The sequence below is a fragment of the Zosterops lateralis genome, assembly GCF_965231275.1.
Source record: "Zosterops lateralis genome assembly, chromosome: 4".
Lineage (NCBI taxonomy): Eukaryota > Metazoa > Chordata > Aves > Passeriformes > Zosteropidae > Zosterops > Zosterops lateralis.
The window spans coordinates 29793966-29810310 of NC_139765.1; the positions used below are offsets into that span (position 1 = coordinate 29793966).

A 16345-nucleotide genomic window follows, 5' to 3' on the forward strand; every position below is an offset into this window, starting at 1 on the left:
GGCCCAAATATAGATATCTGAATCTCATCTTCATCCTCCCTTCACAGAAAAGGAAAATGCATCTCCAGAGAACAACTATGTGACGTATTCTAGACAATAAAACATTAAAATGTTCAACTGCCTTGTACATGTACTTTTTCTGTGCCAACTGACCATAAGGGGAGCCTGTGAAGATTAACTCAGGTTTAGATGTCTAATTAATATCTCAGTCTTGGAGATAACCCAAACTTTTATGTATTGGAGGTACACAATTTGTTCCTTTATACTGGTGAGCAGTGGGTTTGCTCTAGGTCAGTTTTGTTATATTGTAGCATTAAAATAAAACATACAGATGAAGAACGCAGTCCACATCTATTTGATCTCTCCATTTTATAACTTTGTATTGGCTTTGAGGATGGAATGAGCATGTGAGAAATTACAGCAGAGAAGCTTCTAAAATTCATAAAGACTGGAGTAACTGAAATGCAGTGCTGGCTTTAACAAGCAGCCGGTACTTTGACTTCTAATGCCACAATGATTTATTGTGGTACAGCAGAATTTGGACATGACAGATGAAGTTCAGACCTATTACAACAGCAGCAAGAGAGAAATTTCTTATAGAATTTAATAGCGGGAAGGGTGGGGAGGGAGGGAAGGATGGGTGGGTGGGGGGGCAGGTGGGTAACTGCTGCCTCCACTGTAGTCATGGGGAAGTGAAACAAAGTCATGACACTGGTCACATGGCTCCCATTACTGCCCCAACTGTCAACACATTTTTTCCTCAGACTGGGATGATGGAGACACTCTACATCAGCTAAAGCAAACGGGAAAAAACACCTTTGACCCTTTAAACCCAAGGCCTTTGGGAGGTGCCAGGGAGCTCCTTTCCCCGCAGCACTGGGGGTGTCACTAAGGGAGCAGCCAGGCCGCCTCCCGGGGCTGACGCTGCCCGCAGAGCCGCCCGCGCTCCGGCGCTGTGCGGTCGGTGCTGCCTCCCGGTGGTGCGGACACAGCTGCACAGCAGCGCACGCCGGAGAGAAAACCCGCCTTACAGGCGTCCGTTTTGTTGCAGCCTGGGATAGTTAGAGGAGGGAAAAGAATTCTTTTCGCTGAGGCACTAAGATTAATTGAACTGCGATTTAAATGGTCCGAATTCCTGTTCGGGAGCACTGGAACAGGCTGCCCAAGGAGGTTGTGGAGTGTTCTCCTCTGCAGACATTCCAAATGCACCTGGCTGCGTTCCTGTCACCTGCTGCAGGTGACCCTGCCTTAGCAAAAAGTTTGGACAATATGATCTCCAGAGAGTCCTTCCAGACCTAACACATCTGTGGTTCTGTGACTTAAGGGCAAAATTTTTGATACGTGACTGAAACAGAGTTTTCAAATGGCATGCAGAACAAGCAAGGCCTGAGGAGACTTTTAGTGAGACATTTAAAAAACAAAAATCCCTCAGTAAGATACACCCAACTTACTGTGCAACGAGCCTAAGACGCTCTGGAACACTAAATAGCTACTAGACACAAAGCAAATGACTAAGTGCCAAACTTGGATACAAAGTGCCAGAACAGACTTAACATTGCGACTTTTATGCAACTTAAGTTTTAAATTACAAAGAGCAATGGCAACAGAAAACAAATCCCAAACTAACTTTAAAATTTTTTTTTTTTCGCATAGAAGCAGAACAATAACCAAGTGGATGAATTCTGAATTCCAAGTTTTCAAGTGAAGAGAAACAAAGACAGTTGTTTGAGACCTAGAAAACCAAGAAGAGAGCTTCAGATTACTGTGAGAGTTATATTTTAATTGTGTCATGCCTCGGGTAACCCAGGAAAAGGATTTAGTAAAAGAAAACACAGTAACAATGCAGGGAAAGATTTTAAAATGTCAGTGTCACGAATTAATAACAGAAGGGCACAGGGTACATGTAATGAACATGTGTTTTAGACAGTCTCCAGCCACTGGTCAGAAGAGGAAGTACTTTAAAGATAGCAGGCAAGCACATCATAGATTTTTAGCTCTTAAAATGCCTGAAAAGCATCCAAAAGTGTTTGGGAAACATAGTGAAATCCAGTATTTCTACAGTGATTATGGATGTTTGATCACAAACAGGGTTCAACAGGCACAAACAGACAAATGTCCTAACAGGTTTCTCTGTAAAGCAAAATTTCTTAGCAGCATTAGGCAGCAATAAGCAAGAATAGGGGGAAAAGAATGGGGGAAAATAATTGTAAGCTTAAATTAGTCTAAAGATAGCTCTTCTTACACTGGAGTGAAGTCAAATGGTGACAAATTATGTCTCAGCTTTCCAAAAATAAAGGGGAATCAATTTTATGCATTGGAACATAACAGAACTCTACACAAGATGTAAGCTCACTTATTCACTGGAGTTCTTACCAGGCACCACAAACTGATGAAAACACCAAAATTTGTTGTACTACAAATTACTACAATCTATTTTAAAAAGTTATATTCCAGGCAGAAAAAGCCACGATTATGTTCATGTGATTGAACTTACAGAGTTAAGCAACCATCCTTCACAGGGCCCTCACAGACATCACTCCACAGCAGCAGGGTTATGTGAGCAACACACCATTAATAGGGAGCTAAAGTGACTTGGCTGATGTCAGCTTGAGCATGGACTCTGGTATTTTTTAAGCACACCAGAGTGAAGGAGCAAAATGATTTCATGCCCTGCCATGATAAAGCATTATCAGCTACCCAGCATACAGAGTTAAAAATGCACTGGCACTAGTTTTCCATAAAAATTTCCACAAGTATTTAACAGCAGTCTTTTTACAGACATCCAACATTGTTGTTTTCATAAATGAAGGATGTTCAAGGGAAAAAAGGTTATTCAGTAGTCTCTTTAGAAACTAACAGTTTCTCAACTGAGAAGATGAGTGGTACTCAACTTCTAGCAAAACCTGTAGAAAACGCACACTGGCAAAATGACACTAGACTAACAGAAGAAACAAACCCCTTCCTAGGTTATCCAAAGTGCTTTGGAAGGGAAATGCAATGAAAATATATGATGTATATGAGATAATTATTTCCTGATTATTTAGAAGGATCTACTAAGAAGGCTTTATGAAGTCACTGGGATCTATCTCTGCAGCAGCGCAATGTTCCAAGCTAGCCCTTTCTATCTGAGGGCTGATGCCTAAAACTGTAGGCTGGAGCAAAGGTTTTTTTTTTCCTTTTCATGAAAGAAGAAAAATGCTACGTGACATAGAATATTACAAGAGGAAGAACATTTAAGCACTACAAAATGCTAAAGCAATGAAGTAGAATCAGACAGTTTTTTTAATTTAAAGCATTTTATGTAATAAAGGGTCAATCTTTCCTCCTTGGTACACTACAAAGTGCAGTGATTACCTTACTGGTATAAACAACTTCTAGTGTGCTACAGCTATTTCCAACTTATTTATGAACACAGCTTCCTCACTAAATGGTAGCTAGGGTAGGATTAAACAAACAAAAAATCCCCCATGAACCACAAATGCACACAAACTTCTCAGATATTTGAGAAGGCTGGATGATTTAGAAGGGCAAGTTACTTGTCTTGGATGCTAAAAATTAACCAAGTTGGCCAGTTTTCCCTACACAACAATAGGTTTAAACACAATCACTTGGCTGATGTAGAATTAAGCATGGAACCAGGAATCTTGCAAGTGTAATAGAAGAAGGAAAACTATTTAATTGTTTTCACAAATATCTCATATAATATTTTTCATAAATACTATTTCATTAATACTTCAGTATTCAAGCTCACCTACAGTTACTAGACTCCTAAAGAAAAAAAAAAAAATCTATCCCACTCAAAACCACCAAACCCGAACACATCCATTTCTAGACTTCCCATTTTGACACAAGACTTGTATGGATTCACTTGACCAATGGTGAGCCTCTGACGTCTTGAATTTAATCAGAGCACTCCATCCCTGTTACATCCTGTTCTAAGACTAGTCCATTTGCTGACCAGGAATGCCCAACTGCCTCCACCGACTCCTTGTTTTGTCAATGCCATTTCATTGTTTTTAGTAGCAAATAACAGTCAAATCAAGTTAATCATGTTCTGTTACAGCCAAACATGTCACTTTCTGTAACTTTTATTTCCAATCAAAATTAACAGCAAAGTCCTGATGAACAAGAAGTTATCTTCCTTATCGGTCTTTAGGAGGATTAGGATTCTTGCGTCTTCTATGATACCTAAAAGAAAAAAAAAAAGGTTGCAGTGAGTGCAACCCGTGGGCAGCCTTTATTTTCATGGTATTTCTGCCCCCAGTGAGTGATCTGAGGTTACACAAGGAAATACAAGATACACGAGCACAATCCATCACCATTCATTAGATGTCATCTCTGTTGTTTGTGGAGTTACATAATGTTACTCATTTCTATTGCTACAGCTGCTACAAGCACGCAATAATCCAATCAGTTCTACAGCTGAATAGGCACAAAGGCTGCTGTTTAGTCTTAATCCTTTGTGTGAAGTTAATTTTATTACATGGTCAGCCTTCCCTTTGGCTAAAATGATTACTATAGAACAAAGATGTTCCAAGGAGCTGTGCCAGACTGTATGTTAAATAGTGCAATATTTTGCAGAAAAACTAAAAAACAAATTCTTCAGAACAAAAAATGACCCATACTTTCCTCTTAATTATGCATGCTAAACAAGCCAGATCCTGTCTGATCTTCATTAAAAGGGACAGCTACCCCTTGGTCATAAAAGTCCCACCATTCCATTCCTTATATCTATTCCCAAAATATTAATTAAAAGGTTTTGTGTGGACAGCAACAACAACAAAAAAGCCTTTATTATGTCTCCATAGCTATACAATTAGCAGCTATAGAAAGACGGCATAACGTGGAGTGGAAGGGAGTAACACACCCCAGAATGCTGCTTGTTTACATTAGTATACCTGAATGTCCAGAGTTCCTCTTTAAGCTCAGTCATGTATACAGGCACCTCTTTCTGACTACAACACACACCAAACAGCACTTTTCACCATTCCAAATGAAAGACCTGTACTACTCTTAAGTATGAGAATCATCCCATTGAAGTTGCTAAGGGGTAGGCAATGCATGTTTCCAAACTGTATTTGGTTATGTCCATTGAGGGTATTTTACATACTGTGTTCTTTTTTGGAACTTCAGTAAAGGACTCGAAGCAGTAGCTAACTGGATGTATGAGAAATTTCTACACTGTCACATATTTTACAAAAAAAAGTGGCAAAATCTATCAAAGGAGGAGTGTTAACAAAACCTCATTAAAAACAGTCTTCCATTTACCCAACGCTGCATTGAAAATTTTATGCAGTAGCCCAAATACTAGAGGTATCTTGTCTGACATGACTTACCCTAGGTTGAATCTGGTCATTAAATTATTTCTGTATTTCCCTTTACAGAAGTAAAAAGGGAACAAACAAATTGAAAAGAAAATACTTACTGTCCCACAGGATACCAGCGATGTTTTGTTGTGTAAAACATTTTGCTGAGCTCTTCAATTGTAGGACCTCTACTGTTCTTTAGCTCTTTTTCATTCAATCTGGATTTTAAAACTTGATCAAGGTTTTCTTCTTTATTATTCACTGGATCTGGCCGTGGTATCGGCTGGGAAAACAGTAATGTATATATATGTCCTGTTTATCCTTGTTTTATTCAATTGAGAAAGTCAAAAAGCCAAGCTACGTAAGAGTAATCTGTAATGCTCTCTAACAGCTGAAAAAAAAAAAAAAAAAAAAAAAAAAAAAAAAAAAAAAAAAAAAAAAGCAGAAAAATACCTGCAATTGCGCTGGCTGTTTATTGTCCCCACCTTCCCACTCTGAAAGAAATCACATCACCATGGAGCAGGTGTCTAGACACACCTATTTACCCTAGGTGCTACAGCTGATAACCCTACTCCTAAAACCAGCATTCTTGTAGTCATTATTGCAGATCTCAATCTTACAATTCACTAGCTGAATCATCAGCTTCAGTTCTACTAATACAAAAGTATCCACACTATTCCCAGTCAAAATTTTTCTTCAGAGCAAGCATCATTATTGCTAAAAAATTTTTAGAGGACACGTACCTTTGAGAAAAATGTCACTTCCTAATTTTTAATGCAACAGGTAAGACCAAGTTGTTTGCTTTCAATTTGAAATGTAACTACTACCACTATTACAAATATTTTTCCTTGTTTTAACCTTTTACACCTGTTTTTCTTGAGGCATGTGCAACTCACAGATTTAAAAATACTGCTACATAATTTGCAGGCAAAAAGTGCAGAAATGGTTTATGTTTCAATGGAGAATTTTTACATTGGGTACTTCAGCAACACAGCTGCCAGCTAGTATTTTACTAGCACGTGAGAACTGGAAATTCTAACAAAAAGTGTACACCAGAAAAGTTTTTCTAGGTGTTCAACCACAAACACTAGATTTACTTTTGTCAATGTAAAAAACACATTGAAGGTACTGCTTACAAATAAAAATCAATATTTCAAGTTCTTTGTGGCTTTTATGAACTTAATGCTGAATGGAATTTGAAGTTCAACTTGAAATAGTGGAAGCAGTATTTCTTTTATTCTCTTGCCCAGTAGGATATGTGAGCCATAACCTGCATTCCCATCCCCCTGAGTAGTACCCGTGTAGACAGATGCTATTTTCTCTGTAGTGCATGTCTTTTAGTGTCTTGTTTAATTCTACTAGAGGTACTGTACGCTGTGATATCTGAGCTTTTCTCAGTCTGCAACCTTCCCTCAATTCAACTAAGAGTAAATTCCTCCTTGAGGCAGCAGCTATATTTATCAGTCATTTACTTCAAAGATGTGCTGATCACATACTAAAAAGTATTTCAAACTAAAAAAGGTGCTCTAAAGACTCAAACCTATGAGCTACTAAATGCATTTCCAAGGGTAAGAAATATAAATGTGCACACTTGGACGTACTTTTGTATGCTCGTATGGAATCTCAAGGGAAGGGTGGTAGCAGACAATTGTCTTCAAATCGGATGTCACTGCAAGTTCCACTTTGCTATAAAAAATAAAACAACTCGTAACTTTCAGAAATACTGAAAAACTGAGCAGCCCAAGTATCAAAGAAAACTATATTTCACCCTGCATTTATGATTCCTCAATAATCGTCTATAAAGTAAGGGGGATAAATATTTGATCCAAACCTCCAATTTTTTGTTTCCTCAATTATCTTCCTTTTTCCATGGAGAGGAAAAAAGGACTAAAATAAATCATTAAAATAGCTGGAAATATGAGCTGAAAAAAAAATCTTAAATACCTAAAGAATTGCATATAAAACTCTAAACAGATAGGGATAATGATCTCTAGGACAACATGCATTTACAAGATGTATGGCATCTGTAACGAAGTAGCAGGAAACAAAGCTCTGTTTGGGGTTCCAACTTTTCTATTACGTAAAAAATGCTGAACAAGAAGTCCTACTGAGAGTGTCATTGTAAGAATTTTCTCACCTTCTTTCCCCTTCCCTGTCACAGTTAGGGACATGAAAAGAACCACACTCACCCGTCAGGTAGAAGCAGGGGAAAGAAAGCAGCTTATTATGATTTAGGGTTTATATAGTATTTGGGATTTGGTCAAGGATTGGTCAACGAGAGGAACACCTCTCTGACCCCAGTGGTGAATCTAGAAGTCTATCACTGAGAGGAATGAAAACAATATACATTGTTTTGAGAGACTCCAAAGGAAAATATATAAGCAATCATCAGAAGGCTTAATATTATGGCAATACTTCCCCATGACACATTAAGCTTCATAAAACTGTGGATGACACAAAATCAGTGTTTCTCACTATATTTGTATCATCTTTTCCCATTTCTACACAGGTTTCCCATGCAGCAGCACAAAAATACCCAGACTTTGTCCTAACAACAAGCATCAATGGAAATGACTACTCTAAGCTAATTTTGCTCTTCCACAAAGAAAACTGCAGGGGTACTGGGGGTCATCAACATGCTTAGAATGAGTCCTGCTTGACTTCATTACATTGAAGTGTTAACTTCACAATCATTAGTATTGGACACAGTACTTTAGCTAAAATTATTACATATATCCAATATTGGCAGTAGGTGTATTTGATACCATTATATGATGACTTCACAACAGGGGGGAGAGGGAGAGGGGGAGAGAGGGAGAGGGAGAGAGAGAGAGAGAGAGAGAGAGAGAGAGAGAGAGAGGCGCCCTGGAATAAACTTTACACGAAAAGGCCACACACCTAAGCACATTTACATACCAGTTGTAGTCTTCAGGGAGAACTGAGTATGTAGATTTATGGCAAGCATGATACACAGCTCCACCTGCAATAAAAACCCAAGTAAAGAACTCTGATGTAGAAACAAGCAGAGCTGTGGCCAATTTAAAATGCTTACATTTTCATTCTGTTTCAAGTCTTAATCAGGGATAATAATCATATTCAGTTTTAGATTATCAAACCCCAAATACTGTGTAAATAGAAGTTCATTTTAGTACTCAGCTTTCTGGCAGTGCAATCAAAAAAACACAGTATGCAGGCAGCTGTGACCTATACTTACCTTTCTAATTGTATTGTTTTCCTGAGTAAAATCACTATATGAACAAAATACCTGTAGAATTCACTATTAGGAAACATCCTTTATATATGTAAAGAACATTACCTAACGACCTAGAGGGAAGGGTCATAATTTCATTCATAGCAATATTTATTATAAAAATCAAAAGAAGGGGCTCTGATTGGATATGTAGAGAAATGTTTTCCTTGTGAGGGCAGCCAACCAGTGAGATTGAGACCCAGGCAGGATTGTGAGCTCTCTGTCCTTGGAGATTTCAAAGACTCAGCAAGCCCTGAGTAAGGCAATGTGACTGCAGAGCTGACTCTGCTTTGAGCAGGAGCTTGGATCACAGACCACTCCAAGTCCCTTCCCCACGGTTTGATTCCCATTTTTTTTAAATGAAATAATTTAGATTGGAAAAGACTTTTAAGATCACAGAGTCCAAACACAAGCCTAATATAAGATGTTCAACAGCCCCGCACACAGGGATCACCCTATAGGCATTGTCTTCCACAACAATGCAGGTACACGCGCCTCAGGCCTGGGATGTGCCCGGAGTTGACTTCCACTGGGAACCCCCTTCCTTTGCTGCCGGAACCTGACACAAATCCACGTGGAAGTTTCTGTCCCAGTGAAGCTATTTCAACAACTATGCTTTTAGAACAGAATTATGATCACAAGAAACAAGTCTTCACATGTTCTGAAGTTTTTCTTAAGTCATAGAAAGGTTTTGGCTTTATCTGACATCATTTTATTTAGACTATCTTTTAACACAAATAGGATTCTTCATGGCTGCTCTCAGCAGAGTGAGAGAGCATGCATTGTGACAAGACTGCAAAGGCTGAAAAAGCCAAGAAGAAACTTTTGAGTAGCTATTTTCCACTCAGAAATATTTTAGATGCACATTCTTAAATTCAGAATTACTGTTAGTACTTCCACTCTCCAGTTCTTTTAATTAAACTATTCTTAGTTATTAAGCAGTTGAGTTCTGGTAAACTGCAACTAGTTTATATTTCTTCCTAAAATTTCTTTCCCTTCCTTGCCCACTTACCTCTAAAATGTAAGATGTCTGTTCTATTTTCTCCATTACTGTCTTTTCTACCATCTTTACTATCTTCCCAATGTCTTTCTATTGATGTCTAAAACATGGACAAAAATCTAAGAAATAGTACTGCCTGTTTCTACTTGGTCTCTGTTTATGTTAAGTAATGAGATTTTTCTGTAGTCTTTTCTCACCACTTTTCTAAGTCTGAAAAAATAAATTTAAACCTTCAATGATAATCAGTGGTAAGAGGCATAATATTTACAAGCCAATCAATAAATTTAGGGAGCATTCTATTTGGACCATGAAGGTTTTAAAAGCACAAAAAAAGAAAAACCAAATAAATCCTTTAGATTACTATTAGAACAGAGCACAGACTAACAGACTTGATTCTGTTCAAACAGAAAAATCACTTCCATGCTTCCATTACTTTAAACAGTACAGGAAAGAGACTCTCAAGGAACAAATTTTAACATAGCACTTCCACAATTTCATCACTACTTACTCTGCAGTGGGAGCTGCTTAGAGGTTGCTACTGAACGCATCCAAAGGAGGCTGGACCGTGCAGTTCTAAGGGACACTGCCATGCTGACAGCAGAGAGGAAACCAGCCCCGGACACGATGGGAATCAAAGAACCTCTTCTCTGGAGAACACTCTCTGAAAGAAACCAGTTTTGTAACTATTCAGGATACGAAAGACTAACAATCAAATTTCTTTTGTATCTTAAGGCAAAATAACACTTGTGTAACATAATTCTTCATTGCCAATTGTTTAGAAGTCTTTATCACTTCAGATAATGGCACCTGTCTCCTTAACAGTCAAAAGTAGCATAAGACTTTATTGACTGAGAGGGTGTCTTTGAAGATTCAACTTTAAAAAAGCTTCCACACCTGTGCCTTCTCAGGGGGTACTAGTGCTCACCCACCTAAACTCTGAATTCTTTCTTCTGCACACTCCATAACATTATTTGTGAAATATGCTTTTCTTGTTCACAATGTAAATATCATCACCCAGTACAAAACCAGAACTACTTATAAACAACACTTGCTGTAGTTAAAAAACTCGTTAAATGCAGTTAATTGGTTTCACCCATCTCAAAAGCATTACACCTAAAAACTCAGAAACATCGTTTAGAATACCTTAAATGTTACCCAAAATTTCACAGAAGCAGAAAGACATCTTATGTTTTGTCTACTTAAAAAGAAAAATTGCTTTAAATAGAGACTTATAACGAACCCCAGAAAAACGTAACTGGAAACAGTTTAAGGACATACACAAAAAAAAAAAAAAAAAAAAAACCCACAAAAAAAAACCTAACAAAAAACAAATAACAAAAATAAATAAAAAAAACCCCACCCAAACCAACAAAAAAACCCAAAAAACAACCCCCCCCAAAAAAAAACAAACACCAAAAAACCACAAAAACCAAGAACCCTTTAAAAATACATGATATTTCGTGCTTCAGAGGATCACCAGTAATGTGCATTTGCCAATTTCGACATATAATTATTCAGCATTCTTTTTCTCTATGCCAATGTTGCAGAAGTTAGGGGAACACCTACAGAGCTGCTCATAAGTTGCCGTCAGCAGTTCATTAACAAAAAGGGTGCGAGGAAGGCGGCGGATCTCGGTCCAGGGACAGGGGTCGGGCCCCGGCCCGTTCCCGGCCCCAGTGCGAGGACCACTCCGGTTTGAATGGGAACAGCCCCATCCCGGACTCCAACGCGTGTACCAGCAACGCGCGGGGAACACCAGACCTGAGGCTTAGAATTAAAGAAGATAATTAGCATTTTAAAAAGTTACTAATCTTTCAAAGCAAGCAAAGGAGTACCCGTTATAACAGTCCTGGGCTCAGCCCCTCGGAACACACGCAGAGTCTCTCCCGGGCCTTGCCCTGGCCCGGCCCCTCCGGCGGAAGCGGCACTGCCCGCCCGTTCCGGTTCCGGCGGCGGCTCGGCGCGCGGCACGCCGGGACTTGTAGTGCGGGCGGCGGGGGGCGGGGGGCTCCGGCACCGCCCGTCTCCCCTTCAGCGCTGCTCCGGCACGGCGACAAGTCCTGAGGCACTTCACGGTAATATGGTGACCCCTGACCGGGCCGGGGCAGGGGGCAAGCGAACACACAAACACAGATTCACGGAATCGATTAGGCTGGAAAAGACTTCTGAGATCATCCAGTCCAATATTGGACCCCCTGACACCTGGGCCATGGCAGTAGGTGCCGTGTCCGGTCATGTGTTGAACAGCTCCAGTTACGGTCACTCCGCCATGTCCCTGGGGAACCTGTTCCAATGTTTAACAGTTGTTCCTGCGGAGGAATCCTTCACGATGTCCAGCCTGAGCCTTCCCTGGCTTGAGGCCACTTCCAATTGTGCCGTTGTCCACAAAAATCTAGATTCATTACCTCGTGTGCAACAAGCCAGTCATTAGCCACTGTGGACAACGCTGTCACAGGTTGTTGAGCTCCCACCTTATTTACAACCTCTTTTCAGGTAGTTGTAGAGAACTGATGAGCTCCTCCTGAGCCTGCTCCAGGCTAAACCCCCCCGGGTCCCTCAGCTGCTCCTGACAGGAGCCTCAGTCAGACCCTCACTGCTCGCTTTGGTGCTCCCGTGCTGGGAGGGTTTGGGAGCTCAAACCCACAGGGGAGGCCCTGAGGCAACCTCGGCGTTGGCAGCGGCTGCTCAGCTGAGGGAGAGGCACAATGCCCCAGCGACAGGCAGCAGTGCACCTGCCAGTCCTGGAAATATGCCCACGTGCCATAGTCTCATATTAGCTGCAAAATAACCCTCTCTAATCCCGTAATTTGAAGGGACATCTCTAACATTATTGGTTTTGTCACAAGCTTTCAAGCCTGCTTGCTTTCCAGGTTAAATTACACAGCGGCTGCAGCAGCTTCCTCTGTTCAGCCAGACAGATCTTCACAGATCTGCAATACTCTTCCACAGGGAAGGCCTGTGGATTTTATGTAAATGAAATTGCATATTTCCAATATTCAAGGCATACAGAAAACTCACCTGAATGTCCCAGGCACACTGCTGCTCTGGGGCTATTTACTGTACTTTTTTCACAGACTGAGTCACAAAGTGTTTCAAAGACACGGTTATATTTACACAACATTGATAAAAGACAAGAAGACACAAATCAATTGTCTGACCTGTTGCTCTAGTATCTGAAATGGCTCCAGAACTTCAGGCATTTACACATCCATGAAGCCTCTAAGTCTCATCAGCAGACTGTGTCTCCATTCCTGTCACAGCAGTACTCTGGAGCAGTACTCTTGGAGACTTTTGGATAGTGTCTCCTGAAAGGCTGCAACCTCTTTCAGGTATCTTCTAACAATTACATCTTTTCTGGTCAATGACTGGTGCTGCAATTTCGTGCTGCCATCAGTGAAAGCCTCACAATTTCAGAGATGTTTAACTTTGGTTTGTAGTTGCAGAGTTGTAGTTACACTGGTAACTTCCAGCAGTGTAGCAGAAGTACAGCCAGAAATCAGTAGTCAAGAGCGGATCACTCCCAGTAGCGCTGGCAAAAGTTTGTTCTTGAGTATTTTTCTATACAGAGGAAGTTGGAAGGCACCCCTTTTGGGGCTCCCTGAAATATTAGATTCATTACACCACAGAAGAAGGGGGCAGAGATAGACCAAAATGTTTTATATACTACTTAGAGAGATGCAACCAAGGTGAGAAATCACAGCCCCACTACAAAGCTCCTCCAGATTTGTGGAGATAAACTCACTTTGTCATTCCAGCACGTTTCTGTGTGCAGATACAGAGGCATCTGATCTAGGCTCATGCCCCAAACAGAAGCAACACAGTTCTATGTATTTTCTGCTGTGTACCAGCTCGTGATTCCCCCAAGGAAGTTCTAGGATGAAGGCAGCATCCTATACAATCAAGCAATCATAAAATACAAGCAAGACAGTGGTTCTACGATGGACAAATAAAACACTTGGAGAATTTTAAACCCAAGGACAGTGCTGAAAAAATAAAATGGTAATAAACTGAAACAAGTGCACTCTGGAAATTAAAAGAAAGGAATGAATCTTCATTTAAAGAGTGAACTTCAGGAATATCTTTTCCATTGGCATAGTGGGGGTAAACAGTTATCTCACAGTTGGTCTTGCCAAGAGCAGTTTGTGACAACACGGGAAGAACTGCTCAGGATTCTTGACTTTCTCCTGGTCAGTTGCAGAGTGACACACCTGTATGCAAATGCAATATGTGCTGCTTGTGTGTGTTTGTGTGTGAACCTCTGACAAGCACATTGGGCCTTGATTTCCTTCCCAGGAAATACTAAGTAAAATCAAGGCTTCTCTGACTTTTCTTGAAGGTGCCTATGAATTAATTGTCATATTTTCTTTAAAAGATTGCCTAAACTCAGGGAAGATGATGACTGTGGTTGACGACTCTGATTCCTAGCTGCTTTCACTCATGCAGGAGACAAACGTTCTTTGCTGTGCAGTGGAAAACTTGAAATTAACTCCCTTCACAGCTGGACCCCACTGTAAATTTCACCTGTTTCTTTCTCCAGTGCAAGACACTTTTTTTCATCTTCTCTATATGAAGTTGCAACTCTTAAAAAAAAAAAATTAAAAACCTCCCTAGCCCTATAGAAATTGTCTCCCAATAAAAAATACTAAAACTTGATATGCTTGAGTATATTAGTCATGATTACAATATAAGACTTCTGTGGTGCTCCTACATTACTGTTTCCTACATCCATTTATTTGCTTTAATAAAGACATTTTTTTAGTCTTCAGTGCCGTATGTACTTCCTGAGGCCTGCATACAGACACACACTTGCAGATATGTGTGCTCTTCTCAGACACAACTTTGAAAAAGTAGAGTTTCTAATGTTCCTGATGAATGTGACCAACAAGTCTCCTAATGGTGGCATTGAGTTGTTAATGGCTAATTCATTAACGAGATGGCAAAGATCAACAAAAGCTTTAATTTGAAGCTACAGTCTGTACTGCTTGTTTTCAATGATGTATTTTTTTTCTGTAAGGTTTTATTCTGGAAATGTGCACTTTTAGAACATCCCCGCAATGGCAAATCTTGTAACTCAAATCTTAGTTCTGAAAAGTTGCAATTGAAGGTACCACAGAACTTTACTTTTATTTTATAAAATCTGAACCACATACCCTGTTAGGCTTCCAGGCTATTTTTAGGTGGTTTCTATAAAAAGAGTTTTAGGAGATAGTAGATGAGGTCTACCCCCTCCTTGATGCATAATGTTCTGTGAGTGTATCCTTAGCAGCATGTTCTGACAGATTACAGCTTTCTAAAGGGAGATGGGAATTGCTTAAGGACAGCTCAGAAGTGTGACTACACACTTCTCCAGCATGTCTGGAGATGAGGTTATTAATAACTGCCAAGGCCCTTGCTTGCCTCAGCAGCTTGTAGACAGCAAAGGGGCGAGTTGCTCAGTCTGTGTTGGCTCAACAGGAGGGCTGCTCTCTCTGTTACCTGTAGAGATACTACTAATGCTGAGTTCCAGATCTCTGGGACCTCATGTCTCTCAAAACCTGGAAAGTTTCGTTTCTAGGTTGCTCTCTTACTGAAGATAAGCCATCAACCTACTCTTACTCCAACAGTCAGTTACAAACTGCTTCAGGAAATGCCCTAACTGATCAGATGGTTGAGCTATAGTTAGGCCACAGATGCTATGCAGTGATGAGGGCAGGACTATGTTGGTCGGCTCTGTTTTAGAAGAACAAATTTATAAATCAGAGATATCATCTGCACTGGCGTGGGTTTTGTGTGAGCAGTTGCACACACACACACACACAGCCCTTCTGAGAAATGGAAAATTGGAACCTGGCTGTTCTAGCTCTTTTGCTGCAGTGGCATATTTAGGAACTTGTTACTTAGGAAAATCATTCAGGCTAGATCATTGGCAAACTGAATATAATACACTTTGATTTTTTTCATAGAAGCCAATGTTTCAAAATATTCCTAGGAATAAGCATTTGGCTTCCTTTATTTCCTTTTAAACTGGCAAGGTACTACACAATCATACCTAGAAGTGGACCTGAATTTGTGAATGGATGGATGTATTTCATTGCAAAGGTTGTGTCTTAACAATGGGGATGGATGGGCCTCCACTCCTGAAATACTGTATCTTAATTTCTGTGAGGTTATCCTATAAATGTAGAAATCAAATTTCTAATGAGACACTGTAGTTTAGTTATGGTCTTAATTCTCAAGTTTTCTCAAGTCATGTTGTAGACAGATGGATTTCTATGTTTTAAGTCAATCTGTAAAGACCCAGAGTAAACACCAAGGCTTATGTCAGGAGGCCCTCTTCATTCTTTAGCATATCTCACACCATCTCATCACTGGTCCATCCTGTTACTGGTACGGAGGAAGCTGCAACTGTAAATAACAGATGACAAAACTAAAGTGCCTCAGCAGTCATGCGCAGCCTAAATAATTTGTGTTCCTGTTGATTACCACAGTTCAAGGAAACAATATTATGTCTCTATTCAAGCAGCCACTTAATGAAAAAAATCAAAGATTATTTCCTACAATGAAGGCTCCTACTTGTAACATCCCATTTCAATGTTCTAAGTTTGTAAAGCATATAACTGGTGGGTTTTTTTCTTCTCTCAGTACAGTTTTACCCAGTCCTGCCAGTTCGGATAATTCTGAATTTGTCCAATGACACTTTAAATTACTGCTAAATGAAAAACACTGCACTTACGTGCCTTAGTTTCTCCCTTTGTACATAGGCATCATAGCAACTCTTGTGAAATTACTCTGTGAGTTACTGAACATTTT

At 40.0% G+C, this 16345-nt stretch overlaps 1 protein-coding gene across 1 annotated transcript; it reads right to left on the reverse strand.

Moving 5' to 3' along the window:
• Positions 1-4072: 4072 nt before the first annotated feature.
• On the reverse strand, positions 4073-11494 carry MRPL42 (mitochondrial ribosomal protein L42). The gene is made up of 6 exons (XM_083859149.1): positions 11392-11494; positions 10065-10217; positions 8223-8286; positions 6908-6992; positions 5426-5589; positions 4073-4188 (listed from the first exon to the last, which is right to left on the reverse strand). The coding sequence occupies exons 2-6, from the start codon at positions 10144-10146 to the stop codon at positions 4143-4145; spliced, it is 441 nt and encodes a 146-aa protein (XP_083715275.1). The 5' UTR covers positions 10147-10217; positions 11392-11494; the 3' UTR covers positions 4073-4142.
• Between the last annotated feature and the right edge of the window lie 4851 nt (positions 11495-16345).